At 38.7% G+C, this 16,068-nt stretch overlaps 1 protein-coding gene across 3 annotated transcripts in view; it reads right to left on the reverse strand.

Annotated features, from left to right (window-relative positions):
* Positions 1-16,068, reverse strand: part of UPF3A (UPF3A regulator of nonsense mediated mRNA decay) — a 26,910-nt gene continuing 10,842 nt past the window's right edge. Inside the window, exons 4-10 of one of the 3 annotated variants that reach the window (XM_080577063.1) lie at positions 13,934-14,032; positions 13,728-13,838; positions 9,834-9,889; positions 9,583-9,741; positions 7,544-7,704; positions 5,425-5,499; positions 1-2,668 (exon numbers count right to left, since the gene is read on the reverse strand). In XM_080577063.1, coding sequence (XP_080433189.1) covers positions 2,470-2,668; positions 5,425-5,499; positions 7,544-7,704; positions 9,583-9,741; positions 9,834-9,889; positions 13,728-13,838; positions 13,934-14,032 — 860 coding nt within the window. In that variant the 3' untranslated portion in view covers positions 1-2,469. Of the gene's footprint in view, positions 2,669-5,204; positions 5,500-7,543; positions 7,705-9,582; positions 9,742-9,833; positions 9,890-13,727; positions 13,839-13,933; positions 14,033-16,068 lie in introns of all 3 variants that reach the window. The other 2 variants (XM_080577061.1, XM_080577062.1) reach the window with 2 other exon arrangements.

A 16,068-nucleotide genomic window follows, 5' to 3' on the forward strand; every position in this document is an offset into this window, starting at 1 on the left:
GACCGTCAAGCTGGTGGAGATTTTTATTAAACAGAGCACATTATACTTTAAAAGCAAGAAAGCAGATGGCACCAAAGTCAGCCGTGATGTACCCAGATGCAATTCCCATTTCTCAGGGAAGCTGGATCCACTTTCAGCGAAAGCTGAATTTGGAAAACAAAGTCGCTATTGTGGAAATAAAGCTCTCACGCCACGCTGACTCTGCACAAAGCCAGGCTGCAAGCCTGCATTTATTTTGTGTCATCGGGGGGGGGGCGTAGGAAAATGAGCAAGCACCGAGCAGGTGGCAGCTCCTCCCGCCTGGCCTCCCCAGGGAATAGGGATGTTCTGGATGCTCTCTCCACGTGGAGACGTAAACCAAAGGCCGGTCTCCCTGCACCTGCCTTTTCAAGGTGCTATATTGACCAGAAAGCACAAATAATTCAATAAATCAGGATGCAGGTATCCTGGTTAGTGAGGGATCCACAGCTCTGCTTGAAAGACGTGGATATTTAAACCCTGACAGTTTTTACTGAGTCAGGGCTTGAAATCCAATCTTTGGTAACTAAAAGAGATGGCAAATAAGAAGTCCCAAGTGGAAAATTACTGCTAAATAAACTGTATTTAGTTAAATGCCTATAATGCTACCAAGAGATACTTACTCAAGGCACTCACGGAAAGGTGAGAGAGTAGCCTGAAAGCCACTGTTGGCCAAGAATAGCAAGTTCAAGTTTCTGAGGATGTAAAAAATCTCTTCTTTTCTTTGTCTTACATGTTCCTCTCAGAAGTGAGATCCCTCCTCGAGCCTGTAGGGCTCTGCCCTCTTCCCCTGGGTGTCCTGTTGGGCTGGAAATGGTTGCTTTTATGCACACCCTCATCTGGTGTAGATTTCAGCCCAGTCTGACTCCACGGCAGGAGAACTGTCCTGGTTAAGGCTCTTTCTTCTCAGCCAGGAAGCCAAACCAAAATCCAAACCAAATTCTCTGCAGCCAGGATAAACTTGGTAAACAAGATAAACTTTAGATGGAGATAAACCAGATGATTCTCCAACAGATATTTTACTTCAGCTTTGCAGTAATTTTAGCTGGCACCTCACTTATGTAGTTTGATATTTAAATTCTTCTCAACTGTATTTTTACCTACTTCTGAAGAAAACCAAGCAGCATAGCATCCTACTTAATTTTTTTTTAGAATACCAGATAAAAAAATTGCGGAAGGTCAGTTCTCAAAATCACAGTCAAAATCTTGTTGTTTTTATTCTATTTAATGCTTAATATCTGGGAAAACACAATAAATAATTCTTCAGTTTAGAACAACTAGATGGTATGCTTAATAACAAAATGTTCAAAGAGGATGTAAAAACAAATTAATATCTTCCTATTTAACTTAATTGACAAAGCACGTCTCAGTTTAAGGCAACTGAGAAATTTTCAGCCTTAAAAGACAAATGAACTTGTTTTGCCCTTCCCTAAACATGCGGCTATCATTGAAACCAATGGAAGCACTATGTGTGTGCATATATATGTATGTATATATATACATATGCACACACAAATATATATATATATATGCCTGCATTGAGGGCAGAATTTGACCATTCTTACAAAATGGCAGTTTGCAGTCGCCACTCGGGTGTTTATTAATAAATAGGACTTCAGAGCTTTCACATATCCTGCATTTTCCAAATCCTGCAACCACAACTTATATGAAACGTTAGCATATAAAAAGTCATCATTGTACAACCACTTTTTTTTCAAAAGTCAGTGTCAAAAACATGAAAAACATCTAATTTAATAAAACCAGGCATTTGTTTAAGTGCTGAGGTCTGTGTTAGCTTTTTTTCTGCTTTAAGCACTGTTAAAACACAAAAGGCCGAAGTGGCTCAGAAAATGACAAACGCTCCAACAACGTACTTGCAGCTTTAACAACACTTATCTGACGCTACGGTTAATTGAAAAACAACGTAAACACAATGAGGTACAGATACCACGGGACATTCCTCACAACTGTGCAAACCGTGGGCCTCATCCTGCAAACACCACCGGCTCCAGAGCTTCGGTTCCCTGCAGCCGCCGCTGCCGTCTGCAGGAGGGGGCCCGGTGCCCGCCGTGCCATGCACCGAACACGTTGGAAGTGCCTCGGATTTCAAACTGACACAAATCCACGTTTCATTTCTTCAGACTGTAAACGGTGAGATAGCTTCTGAAAAGTTTCATATAAATGCTCCTTTAAAACTCTTAGAGGTTTTATATTTCAAGGTAAATCGAATATAACATCAAACTACTTTTAAACTAGGCAAATGGTGCTTGCTCTGCTTTTTGTAAAAAAGCAACCATATTCCTTTGCTGTAAGATTCTTTATACACCTCCAGTCACTCTTTCCTTTATTTCTCAGGAAGTACAAGAGCTATGATAATTTTATTGGTGTTGGAGATCTGGAACAGCCCTATGGATTTTTGTGGTGACATTAAATCTTTAAGTTCATCCTTTTTCACACGTCTTTCCTCTGGTTTGTTTTATTCTGCTTCCTCGCTCTTCTCAGAACCACCTCCAGCTGAATTATCTGCCTCATACTTTTTGTCAAGAGCATCTTCAAAAGATTTCCCACTGCAGTCATAGGTCTTACTTGTAGACCCCGTATGTGTTCGAATGCGAGCTCCTGGCTGGTAGAGCTGCATGGCTGGACGATCCTAGAAGGAAGCAGATATGGTTAACTCTCTGAAAAACTACGTGGGATACATAAGTGGGATTTTTAAGTGATTAATATTTGCGAAGAAAGTAGATTTTGTGTTAAATTACTTTACATATCATAAGACCTGGAAAAAAAATGAAGTGTAATAAAAATGAACTAAGTATTTAATATCTGTCTTGCTTACAACGCTATTCTTGGAAGCCAGGCATTTTGAATAGAAGAAAAAAGCTCTAAAAATGAAAGATCTTGTGGTACAACTGATGTAAACACGGAGAAATACTGCAGACAATTATCAGACACAGCATTATACATTTGCACTGTTATTGCTCTGCTTCATCATGCCTCCCATACTGAGTACGAGAGCAGGGGAATTCACCCACTGATAATAATAAAGTATGATTTTAAAACACGCAGACTTTCTGAGTGACTCGATCATACAAAGGCTGATTTGATCATTGTAAAATGGAAGGAGACAGTTAACAAGGAAAAGACACCTTGAACTTGCAAATGTTCCACAGCTCTTGGGAGCACTTTTTGTTTGGGAAATTTTAATAATAAAATGTATTATTGAAACTCAGCTTAAGAAGTCTTTTCCTAGGAACAGTGTTTTACTCTCACAAATACCAGTTGTTAACGTTACAGGGCAACTCATTCACCAAAACCAGAGCTTTTTGATCAAATTCTCATGTTAAGTTTAGCAAACAAAATTAAACAGCCTATTTTAAGACAGTTGCAGAGTGCTGAAATTGTTCTACATCAAACTGGATCAATTTCCATCTCTCTTTATAACTTGAAGCCATTCAGATCTTTTATTCTTCCAGTCTGTTTTTTTTTTTCTTCTTATTACCAATATGTATTTTCCCTTTTTGCTTTACCTTTGCATGTCTTTTTCACTCCACTTTATTCTCCATCTCTTTAGACCAGATATCAAGATTCACGATCAGGCCATACAACTAAATTATCTGAGCTAGTGCTTTGTCGTGTCATAGGAAACGCGTAACATGCATCCTTCTACATCACAAACAGCTCTTCAATTTCCCATTTTCTCATTCTTACAAACTCCAGAAAGATCCTTGGTTTGTGTAAAACTTGTGCTGACTATACTAATTCTGCAGGTAAGCTGGAAAACTCAGCTTCTGTTGTGAGAAATACTCTAAGGAAAAAAGTAACAAAACTGCAAAAAACTTTACCATTATTGCTTATATTGGATAGGGAATAAGCCTAGAACTTGAAGCGTGGGGTAATCCAGAGACTCAGCAAGTTACCAGAAGTGTGATGAGAGGAATTAAAAATGAGGAGGCTTCTTAAGGCTTGACAAAAGGCCCCCAGGACCCACCATCTACTTCCAAGGCCGCAGATATTTCACCAGACTCCAAGTTTAGCACGGCAAACACGAGGAAAACCGCTTTTCCCATATTCCTGTTTCTGAACCAGCCAGTTTTCTGACTGCTCTAAGCTTGAGCTATCGGTGTACGGGGGAAGTGGCTATTGTGCACATGGAGATAAACCTCGTACACGCTGCCCAGCTGAGCTCTACATAAGCAAAGATCTGGGCTCAGCGGGCTTCTTGGGTTTGCACCAAGTGACCTGCGTGGCACGCACAGCGAGGCCACCTGGCCTGGCTCCGGGTACCCTCCCTATGGACTCACTCCACACGTGACCAATTTACCCTCTGCCAGCTCTAGCCTCCGCCACCGATCAGGAATTTGGTTTGAAAGGTTTCATACTCGGAATAAATTTCTACACAAAATAGTGTTTCAGTCATCTTTTGGAGGAAATCTAGGATCAGAACAGAGAAAGAATGAGGCTGACAGGGAAAGCCACCTCCTGAAAAGACTTTGGCGCACCCATGAAATCAGAGTCTGAGAAAAATGGTGTCCATGTTTCTGGGAGGCAAGAAGGGAGAGATCTAATGTACACCCTGCTACGGGCACCATTTTTGCACCTGTTCTTTCCCTGGCATTGACCATGAGTATCATTTGTGGTAAGCAAACAACAGCCTTTTCTAACTGGCAGGTATACAAAGTACTGAAGGGTTCACACATTCACACCTTCTAAATACAGGGGCTTCTGAATTAGCCATTTATTAAAGTCCGTACAGTTCCTGTATTAGGCGTGTCCTGGCCAACCCATGATTTAATTACTTTAAGATCTGGGTAATGGAAACATATTTTTAAAAGGCTAGCATGTCACAGTTTTTGAATTTCATTGCAGACCAGATGTATCGCATTTTTTAATATGCTCATAAAATACGAGGCTTCCGAGAATAGTGTTCTAAAAATGCCAGGGTTGAAAGGAAGACAGATTATGCTATATATTGTACATACAAATGAGCAGAGACCAGTGACCTTAACTTATTTTAGCTGCTGTTGTCCTCTGACAGTAATAAAAAGAAGTCAGGGTTTTACTGAAAATTAAATAAAGAACTGCTTTTTCTCAAGAAAAGCATCTTTATGCTGAGTTTGCCAAAGTAAAACCTGTGATCTTGAACCATATTTAACTAATGAAAGATTATCCTAAATGAATAAAAGAACCTTATTTCTTATGCGCTCCTTTTTGGATGTCATGTCATCACACTTGTCCTCTTTACCCAGTTTGTCTACTGCCTCCACAGTGAAGCTGTAGTTGTGGTTCCCTTTCTTTCCTCTGTCTTGGCTGTATCCTTTCCCCCATTTCAGCTCTTCTTCATTCCTTCTCACAAACTTGTCAAACTCATAGTGAGCTCTATGCTTTCTGCCATCATCCAATCGATACCTTTGTCTTTCAGGTTCTTTTTCTCGAAATCTTCTCTCCAAATCTCTTTGCTCTTTGTCACTATCATTTTGTGACCTACGAATATGTATGAAAAGAAAGAAAACCCAAGCAATTAACAGTAACAAACAGCTGTTGAAGGACATGATACAAAGTTTTCCTTTGATTTCAACCTTCTTTAGGTGAGTTGTAAGGCTGTTATTTTTTTTAATAAAAAGGGGTTATGTGCAATTATGCTGAATGTCTCATTCATGTATGTCCAGCTCTTGACTATGCATTCAGTTCAAAATGTTAAAGATAAAGCTTTCCAAGCAAAATCTGGCTCTTGTGTAACTGTTGTGGGACGATTCTTCTTCAACCTTTATCCCTCTTTGCAGTCCCCTGAGTAGCTCCCCAATGGTTCGCACATAATCACATGCTGCGTGCTCAGGACTTGTGGGCTGCTCTTGAGAAGACTCACATTGTGAACACTTGTGTTCTAGGCTTTTGTTTACTGTGTCTCCAAATAATTTACTCTATCTATCTTTCAATATTTTAATTATGTCAAAAACCACTACCTTATCACAACATAATATTTAATTTATGCCATGGGTTTATATTATGAAGACTGTTAGTTTGCAACATTTTGCTGCCTGATACAATCCACAGCTCTCTTTTTTACTTCATTGTTCCTGTTCAGCAAGCTTGTGCTTCTCTCATAAAGCAAAACTACAAATAATGAAGAAAGATTACAGAATAGATTAAATTTTAAAAGCAGCAAATACAGGTAGTTTCTTTTTATGTATTACATACTTATGATACTTAAAATTGAAAGGGGAAAGTTGATTTTGATAGTCTGCTCACATTCTGTGAATTACCAGAGAGAATTAGAGAGGCTGGAGATTTTCCAATGATGTAGTGATCAAGCAGTGAGACGTGTTTCTCATTCAGATTGGTTTAATATGAATAAACATTTATCTTTTTACACCACTTTTTTCTTTCAGATAATGTAACTGTGAAAATTGTCATGAGCTTGGGGTCTGGTGGGGCTGACAAGACAGGTGCCCCATCTCAGGAAGAGCTGGAGATCTGCAACAAAACCTCAATGACAGGGAATTTGATCTTCATTTTGAAAGACTGGGCCTGCATGAGCACAGCGCACAGCCCAAGTGGAAGCCAATTTCCAGCTGTCAGACACCTGAATCACTCCCCATTACAGAGACGCTGTATCTGTGGCATAGGTACATGCACAGAAAATACTACTACCTCTCAAGGGGTATGTATGTGTCTGTAAGTTATTTGTTTCACAATTAAATGCTACTCTAGATGCTACCTTCAAGGCCTAGCAAGGCTCTGGAGAACGACCTTCCCAAAAGGCATGAAGACACATCCAGCCTCACTCCTGTGGCACTGCCTGGTACCCGTCTATCTCCTCCGTGACTGGGGGTGATGAGGAACACACGTGCCCGGTGGTTGATAGGTGAGAGGGAAACAAACCCCAGCTCCAGAGGGGTTGAAGGAGCTTTCTAGAGTTCGGCCATGGGGAACAGGCAGGCAAGAGTGGGAATGGTGGGCTATGGGAACGAGGCTACAGCAGTGAGAGAACTACGCTAAGCCTCTCGTTCTTACTACTGAATGTGTAATACAAAAGGCAGTGAGAGACAGACAGCCTTCTGCACATATCTGTCATAAGGCTGTCATTCACACCTTAACTATGCTGCCGTTGTCCCATTTACCAAACACATCTGTCTGCTTATTGCAGCAGAAACGAAGCCAGTGTGATGAATGGTAAGGCACCGTAGGCGATTTAGTCGTCGACATCAGTAATGGAAATCGGGCCTTACCTGAGCTCTTGGTGGGGAAACAGATGAAATAACAATGAAACTCTCAACAATTTTTCACGCAGAAATCTTTCCAACCTGGGATTTCAATGCACTTCACAAACAATAAATTGCATCCACTAATACTGCCATCAGGTCACTAAGTTGTTACAAAACACCCCTTACAAAAAGGACAGTTCACATGTAAAATGAAATCAGCTCCTTGCTGACAAACAGCCAGCCAAACACTTGCATCATGTTTAAGCCTTCATATCAAAGCATTTAGGATATAACTTGGACACCAAAATGCAAATAATACTTACTTTTCCTTAGGTTCTTTTAGCGAGCCCTCTGATGATTTAGATTTTATACTCCCAGACCCAGGGGACTTTTCCCATTTGTTTTCTTCAATGTCAGCTTCTTCATCTTTTTCTTTGTGCTTTTCACTGGCCTGCTCATCTCCTTTTTCAGGCTTCTTAAGAAGCTAAGAAATATTAGTTTATATTACGATGTAAACTCCTCTGTTGTAATGGAATTTTTAACAATGTATTAAATATATCAAGGACCTATTAAGACTGAAGATATTTAAATCTTATTTAATAATGTTATGAATATATTTTGCAAAGTATAAAACTTAAAACGTCATTTTAAGAGGGCAGTTTACTTTTGCTAAGGGACGGCAGTCATTAACAGGCACTCAGCAGCATGCTTTTAAATATGCCAAGAGTACTGGAGAAAGCACTTACCTGCTCTTCTTTCTTTAGCTTTATATATAGTCTATGATTTCTTAGAAATCAAGTAACAACAGAGCTCAGTGTTATTGCCAATAAAATAAAAAGCAGAATCTCTACAATACCACAAAAAGAGCAGGATTAATAGTTCACTCCTTGAAGTATTACATATAAAACATGCAACACGTGAACTACTTGGGACAGGCTGGCATACAGAAATAAGTGCTTCGTATAAATACACCTTGACAGAAATAGAGACTGAGGAAAAAATTAAGATGTTAGCAGGAAATATCATATTGCATTTTAATTTTGGAGATCAAGATTTCCAAGAATTCTGTTACTTTCACAAGAAATAACCCACACAGGGCTTGAGCAGTGTCTGGCATTACAGGAGTAATCTTTATAGAAGGACCAACTGTCTCAAACTATCCTTCTAACGCTTCAGGAGTAAGTAGAACATCTCACCATTCTTTTTTTTTCCCACCAGTTTTTCTTAAATAAGCATGTATTATTCTTCTCCGATACTTAAAACTTCTATAATGCTTCTCTCAAGTAGTATTTTCTTTTTCTTTCAGGGAAAGAACCAGCTTTCAAGGTCACGTTGCCAGAGATATGTCATGGTGAGTTTTTGGGGACAAACAATTTTGGCTTTAACCATTTTAAAGATTAAGTCAACTTTCTTCTGAAGTTCTAGAATTGCTTTCTTTATGCCCAAATATAAAAAATGTGTAATTGCTTCAGAACTTACTATTTTTATACATCCAGGTGAAGGCAACTGTCAACTGGGAAGAAAAGGAAGAGGAAAGACCTACACAGCTCAGTGGCTTCTCTCCATTACAAGATCTGGAGTGAGTCTGTGTACTCTTGTATTACGCTACAGACTCTTACACCAAAAGAGCCTAAACACCTTTCCAATAGCACATAATTTAGTTGAGATGAATAGTTTTTGTCTATGTTGTCTTATTCAAATAAGGTTTTAAATGTTGAGATTTAAATGCACAGAACACACCTGCCTAAGTAAAGTCATTAAAAGTAAATCCGTTCAGATTGTTACAAGGCAGTGCAGCCTAAAATTATATATAATAATATTAATATAAGCAATTAGTATATATAATTATATATTACAGTATTTATACATCATGTAAGTGTACTGTATAACACTATTAAAATATATAATTATATACAAACTATAACAAAACATTTAATAATTTGGTTAAAGCATATTATTAAAATAAATCAGTTCTGAGCATAAACACAAAACACCCTCAGCATACGTGGCTAGACGAAGATTTACATGACGAAGTGTTAGAAGCCATATTTTCAACAATCTTCCCAGGTGATAGCACAGAACAATTTGGTTCTGTCAGGTTACGTCAGCACAGAATTTGGCAGCGTTATAAAACGGCATCTGAGTTACCTGTCATTGCAACTGCACTAGCACATCACGGTACCTAAGGTAATTAGTCAGACTTTTCAGCAACAGCATTTAGTCTAAACCTTACTTTAATTCTCCTTCCAGTAAAAACTGTATCGCCTCAACGTACTGCAGCACACTGTATAAACAGTATTAGTGTGAAACCAAAGTAACTTCTAAATAACTTCAACAGAGGAATATTTTTTCATTAAGATACCTTGATCCTTATTTCTTTTTCGGAAATTTTCTTTTGCTTCTCTGCTTCTTTCCTTTTACGTCTTTCCTCTTCCCTGCGCTTCCTTTTCTCTTCCTCCCGCAGACGTTTCTTCTCCAATTCTCTCCGCCTTCGTTCCTCTCGTTTCTCTTCTCGAATTCTCTGAAGAGTTCAAAATGCTTAATTGTAAATTGTCCAAAGGAAAACCACATGAAACATAAAATGTTGAACTTCAGGCAAAAGTCTGAACGTACCTGCTTTTCTAATTTTCTATTTTTAATATATTCCAAAAGGGGTGTTGTTCTTCTAGCTAAAACACAAAAAATTTGTGATATAGTGTTCAACTCCTAAAATATGTACTCATTTCTTTACTTCAGTACTAACCCCTTTTTTTTTTCTAGCTTTATCTGCAAGGGAGCCAAATAATTCATAAACCTATTTATTTTATATATTTTGGACAGCATTCCCATCATTCCATTTTTGAAACACTGCTGTATTTTTGCTGTTAGGGTTAGAAACACCACAGATATACTGCATAATTTTTTAACATTTAATTAAAAATCATGTATTTTTGGTTCAGAGAATGGCATTTTTTCTCTTGCTCATCAAAAAGGAAAGAAATGTGTTCAGTATCTACTCCTACTATATTCCTAGCATATATCTATTCCTCTTTTAATCTTTTTTTTTTGACATCAAAACCCACCTAGATTGCTGTTCATGTACAGCCCACATTATTGTAATCTCACATGTCACTCTTCAATCCCAAATTTCAAATTACATTATGAAGGAAACATTGTCATTCTCATATAACATTTATGTTTAACTCCCATTTGGCATTCACCATTCCATGGGAAAACAGGATAAATAAAAGATAAGTGGTTTGTCCCAGGGTACATAGCAAGGTATCAACAGATTCAATAAAAGTCTGTTTTCCTAAATAACGTATCTGGGTTCATCTACTGGATCACACAGCCATTCTTATGTTAAAGAGCTCAGAAATCTAGCCTGAACCACCCCCAAATTCTACAAAAGCTTGGAGACATCATCAGTTCCTGTATCATGTATGGCATCTACGACTGACAGCACTGAATTCAAGTTTGAACCGTGTGCCTATAGCTGCAAGCCGTTACAAAGAATTTTGTCAGTCTTAAGATATCCCAAGATAGAATTACAGAAAATATTTAGTACTAAAAAATGCTCTACAACTATTTATAGGACTCTTCCTGAAACTAGAGGAAAAATTCAAATGCATGGTATGATGTGGAAGAAAGAATAGAAGGTGGAAAGAAAAAACGAAGAAAAATTCTTAATCAAATTTAAAATGGCATAGCCAAAACCTAGACACAACTCGTATCCCCAAAAGATCTGAATGTTTCTGTTTTGAATGTCTAACTAACCTACTAGCAACCCACTCAATAACGAAAAAAACCTTGTCATGGAGTTATCAATGGGAAGGTTTGATTTGATTCAGTATTTATTTTTAGCAAATATCAATGGTCAAAAGCAACAACAAACGTGAGATGCTCCTCCCTCTATCCCTAGACTTCAGTGCTGTCCCCCTCCTTCTCTCCCACCTGCTTGTAATTTTTGACAAATGTTAGACCCTCCCTTCCAGTCCCTCAGATCTGCAGCTCTGCCTCCCTCTACCTGCTCCCACAAGTTCCCCTGTCTGCGAAGCGTTCACCTCTTGCCATTGGGACACGTGGAAGTGACCTCAAGGGGCTGGGGAAAGGATACACCACGCTACCCTAGTCCTGACTAAGGCTGTGGTGCAAGAGGTGGATCAGAAATGGTAAATATGGAAGTGCACGGGGGAGAGGCCGTGTGATGACTGCTATCAAAAGAGGAGGCCAAAAAAGGATGTTTACCAATGAAACCTGAATCTCACCCACCTTGTTTATGAGCCTTACTCTAAATGAAAATCTAAGAGGTTTTTCTGAAAATGCTTAAGAAGTGTTGAAAGAAAATAAATTACAAAGTGAAGAACTCCATCAGCAATAACTTTTATGTTTAATCTTGCTTTCTAGAAACAATTCAGAAGAATGAGCTTACCTTCATCCTGCTACAGAGAAATTCTGTTCTATATCTCTCTGTCACACTGAAACTGATGAGCTAACGCATCTGACGTGATGCATAAAGCATGCTGGTTTGCCGTAACACTACCTGGAGAAACGCTGAGAATGTGAGGCCCAATTCTGCTAACAGAGCACTGGGTATGTCTTTCATTGACTTCAGTACCTGTTAACACCTTTGGAACTGGAATGCACTAAAACCCTGACGTACTTTTGCTATAAACATACTTCCCACTGAAGTAATCTTTGGTTTTGTACTGATAAGACAACCAAATAATTTGATTTTCCGTGATTTACCAGAAACAAAACATTAAAATTCCTAATGGAAAGCTGCCTTCAGGCAACATTGTTATTCTGAAACCCGCAACTCTCAAGACCAATCATTTTCATTGAAGAGTCAGAATATTTTTTAAGTTAATAAATCTTTCCTGAAATTGTAAAGTTTCTTAGAAAATTTTGACGGCTTTTACTCCGCTTTCAAATACTAGGATGATTTGGAGTAAATAAAAATTGTTGGGGAACTTTGTATCTAGAAGAGCAACTATTTCACTGGTAACAGAATTAGCTAAATGTCCATAATTCTGTCACTTCCATTTCCTCTGTTTTTTTTTTTCCAAACCTTCCTAAGCCACTATTATTTTATGTATATGAAGAACTAATGCCACTCTGTATAAACGCTTGTCACAGGCAGGGACAAGTTAACAGCATTAATCAGGCTATTTGTACACTGTAAAGAAATAATATCAAAGGTTGAATTTATTTTTTTTCTAGCCAATTGTCACACCAGGGGAAAGAGTAAGTGCTCTGGATGTTGTCACCTGGCGACCCAGCACATCAATAATCCTTGTTGCCCTGAAAACTGCATTCTGGCAGCTGCCAAGCCCCAGCATTCTGGAAAGAATTACCTGTGTTTCTCAGTGCGACATGGCACTATTATTTAGATGTTTCGAGAAAATATATATCACATCACATTTTGAATGAAAAATAGATCTTTCCTATCCCAGGAAAATTTTCTCAGTACAGAAGGAGTCCTGGAAAGAGCTCAGACACTGTACTGAGCACAGGACTCCTCCCGTCCAGGACTGGACATGGTTGCTTGCCCTCAGCCTGTCAATCCAGAGGCCTCATCTCCTGTGACCATCCCCTGCAATGCTTGCTGCTCCTCAACGTTCATGCCTGTGCTGCTCCTTTACATTCTGTAAACAGCTTTATTTTTCTCTTTAACGTTCAGTTTTCTAACAGTCCTAGCAATTAAGATATTCTGACCTCAGAAATACGTCAGCAGTCTGCACTGCTGTGCTGATCACTGCATTTTATTCCAGCTGTTTTTCCCACATCTTTCAGTGCCTGCCTTGTGCATTTTCTAGTAACAGTCTTCTCCTACGCGTTTGCTGATGGTCAAATAATTATCTAATGTGTGGCACTACTGTGGAGTGGCACAGTCACTACAGTCTGTCCAATAATGGTACTCTTTCAAAGACTGAATTGAAAAGAAGAAAAAACATGGTTCTGTTATATAGCACAATATGGATCACAGCACATAAAGAACTGGCTTTTTGTTGATACTCATGATTTGTATAAACTTAACTAGCAACGTTCACATTGCTGAAGCCTGCAATTGAAATTTGATGTGATTTATTCTGGAAGATTTCAATGTTATCTCACTAAAGATTCCCCCCAAGACTGTGAAAGTCGCACCACATGCATACAGAGAACAAGGTGTTGCCTTACTTTCAAAGCTTTTAAGTATTCTTAAGTATTCATCTATCTTATCTTTTAAAAATATATTTTCCACCTTTTTATAACACATCTGTAAGTATTTAGAACTACTAAGGACCTAACTTTGAAGCCACTGTGCATGCAAAACTTCTTTAAGTTGAGTGATTGCATGCACAGAGACTCAAAAGCACAGGTGAGGTGCTTCCTGTCACTACTTGGCTGGGGGATAAAAATTTTAACTGTGATAACCTCAGTCTGTGTCAGACTGAACAGGCCATATCTTGCAGGTAATATGATAAAGATATAAAAATAATATATTTCTTATTCTCAATAATAAGAAAAGTCAAGAAAACAGACCAATGAGTTCCCTTGTTTTGGCCTCAATCTCTCCCAAAAGAGTCTCAGGATTGGCACAGATTTTCTCTTCATCAGCACAGTAACTCTCTAAAAATTTCCTATATTCTGGATCTGCGAAGATAAATTTTTGAATTATGTTAATACTCTGCAATCCAAGGCAGAAATGGAATCTGTTTTCCACTGCGACGTCAAGAAAATATGCTTACCATCTTCAATGCTCCCGGCTTTGGCATCTTTCTTTTTTAACTTCTTTTTTGAAATCTTCTGGAATGGAGCAAATTCAACCACTGCAGGATACTCCAAACCTTAAAAGAGATCAATTCTTAATTTTTATTCTGGGAAGCATTCTTTATATCCAAGTTAGATTTTCCAGACTCTTCAAACTTGTGTTGGGCAGCCTTACAAAGGTGAAATCAAAGGTGTCTCTAAAATCCCATCCTAAATTTCTAATGATAAATTGCATGTAGCAGTATTTTGGATTCAAAACAAAATACACTTATATCTGAATTATATACTTAAACATTATTATTAAAATATTATTTTGACATGCTAACAAAGGCTGTCAAAATGAAGAGTACTGTTGCAAAATAAAAGTCTTGCATTATCATTTATAATTCCCTTTTAATTCTTCAAAAATTGTCATTGAGTAGAAAAATTGACATAAAATCTCATGCTGACAAATGAATGAGTACTACTGGGAAATGAATCTTAAATAATCCTGCTGCTTCTGTGAAGTGTGTGGAACTCCTTTTTTTTTCTATTTATAGTGGACAACACAACTACTCGCTTCTGTTTACTGGTACCAGTTCTTTAAGGTCTGCCTTGTATATTGGATCCTTCTTCAAACTGCTGCCAGAACCACGTACAGCTTTTGAATTTTGCCTGGCTTCTGCTTAACTCAGGTTCAATGCCATACTTTGCTGAAGTCCACTGAAAACTCGGTTAAATCCACAAATGTACTTTGTGGACATGGTAATCCTATTTTTAAATTTTTGCCTCATAAATGCAATGCTGCCATAAGCCTCACCAGAGAGCTCGTGTGACCAAAACCTATGCTCGTTATTTGCCCAACCAACCATGCCAAACCAACCTGCCATCTCCAAACTCAGTTCTGTAATGTACATGATATTCTGGCTTCAACCCAGTGTAATACTGAAGAACATGCCTAATTTAGCCAAACTGAAGTCTTGGCAGAATCATAAAATATTTTATTTCTAGTTCTTCAGCCAAAACCACCCAACTCTTTCACAAAAGAAGGCAAGAAATATTATGCGCATTAGAAAAATTCTGGCATCTGCTGGGAAGGAGCTACCCTGCTTCCTACTTTACAACAGAATTTGAAATCTTGGAATCACACACTGAGAGGAATGTGCTGTTCTCCATCTTTGGGGAAATCTATCCAAATCCAGGTTTGAAACCTATCACAGAATCACGGAATGCTTTGGACTGGAAGGGACCTTAAAGCCCACCCAGTTCCAACCCCCTGCCATGGGCAGGGACACCTCCCACCAGACCAGGCTGCCCAAAGCCACATCCAGCCTGGCCTTGAGCACCTCCAGGGATGGGGCATATGAAGTATCTCAGATAGGAAATGCTACAGAGAAATTCATTATCTTGGCAGACAGCTTCTTTGGAGAGTAACTCTCCAGTAAGACTGGACAAGACTGTTTCACGGGACCCCTGCAACATTCAGTGTTCAGGATAGACAATGGTCGAAGAAACCCACCAATCCAAGTCTCTTTTATACTGCCCATGCAATCTTTTTAGAGAAGGAGTGAGGGAGCGAGGCAAGGAACAGCTTACAGACAAAGCACAATTTCTTGGCTACAGCTATTTAATGCTACTATAGAACAGGATTTACCCACACCTACATTACAGTGGTTTTCTTTACTGTTGGACAAACCTCTGTAGACCGAACATTTTAAAGATGGCAACTAACCTCACAACTCCTTTTCTTGGAGCTCAAGATGTCTGCGCTCCTATCAACAAATGCCTGAAAGCCCTCGCAGCTGTGGACATCAGACTAGATCTAAAGTTCTACCTAACATAAATGCTCTGAAAAGTCATGGCATACACATCTCAAAGCGGGCAACTAAAACGGTGAAGACAACTGGTTTGGCTTTGCTTTCTCAAAATGGGAATACATAGCACCGCTTAATCTCACAGAAACACACTGAAGATCCAGCCACTCACGTTTTAATGTATCAGGTTATCATTGTGATGAACTGTGAAACTCACATAGGATAATTAATAGGATCCTGATAGTGGACTGCATAAAGTACAAGAATGCAGATCAAGCGTGCACACCACGCAGACAAGTAAGACTGCATGGACAAAAACA

Source organism: Anser brachyrhynchus, assembly GCF_964034855.1.
Source record: "Anser brachyrhynchus genome assembly, chromosome: 1".
NCBI classification, from domain to species: Eukaryota; Metazoa; Chordata; class Aves; order Anseriformes; family Anatidae; genus Anser; species Anser brachyrhynchus.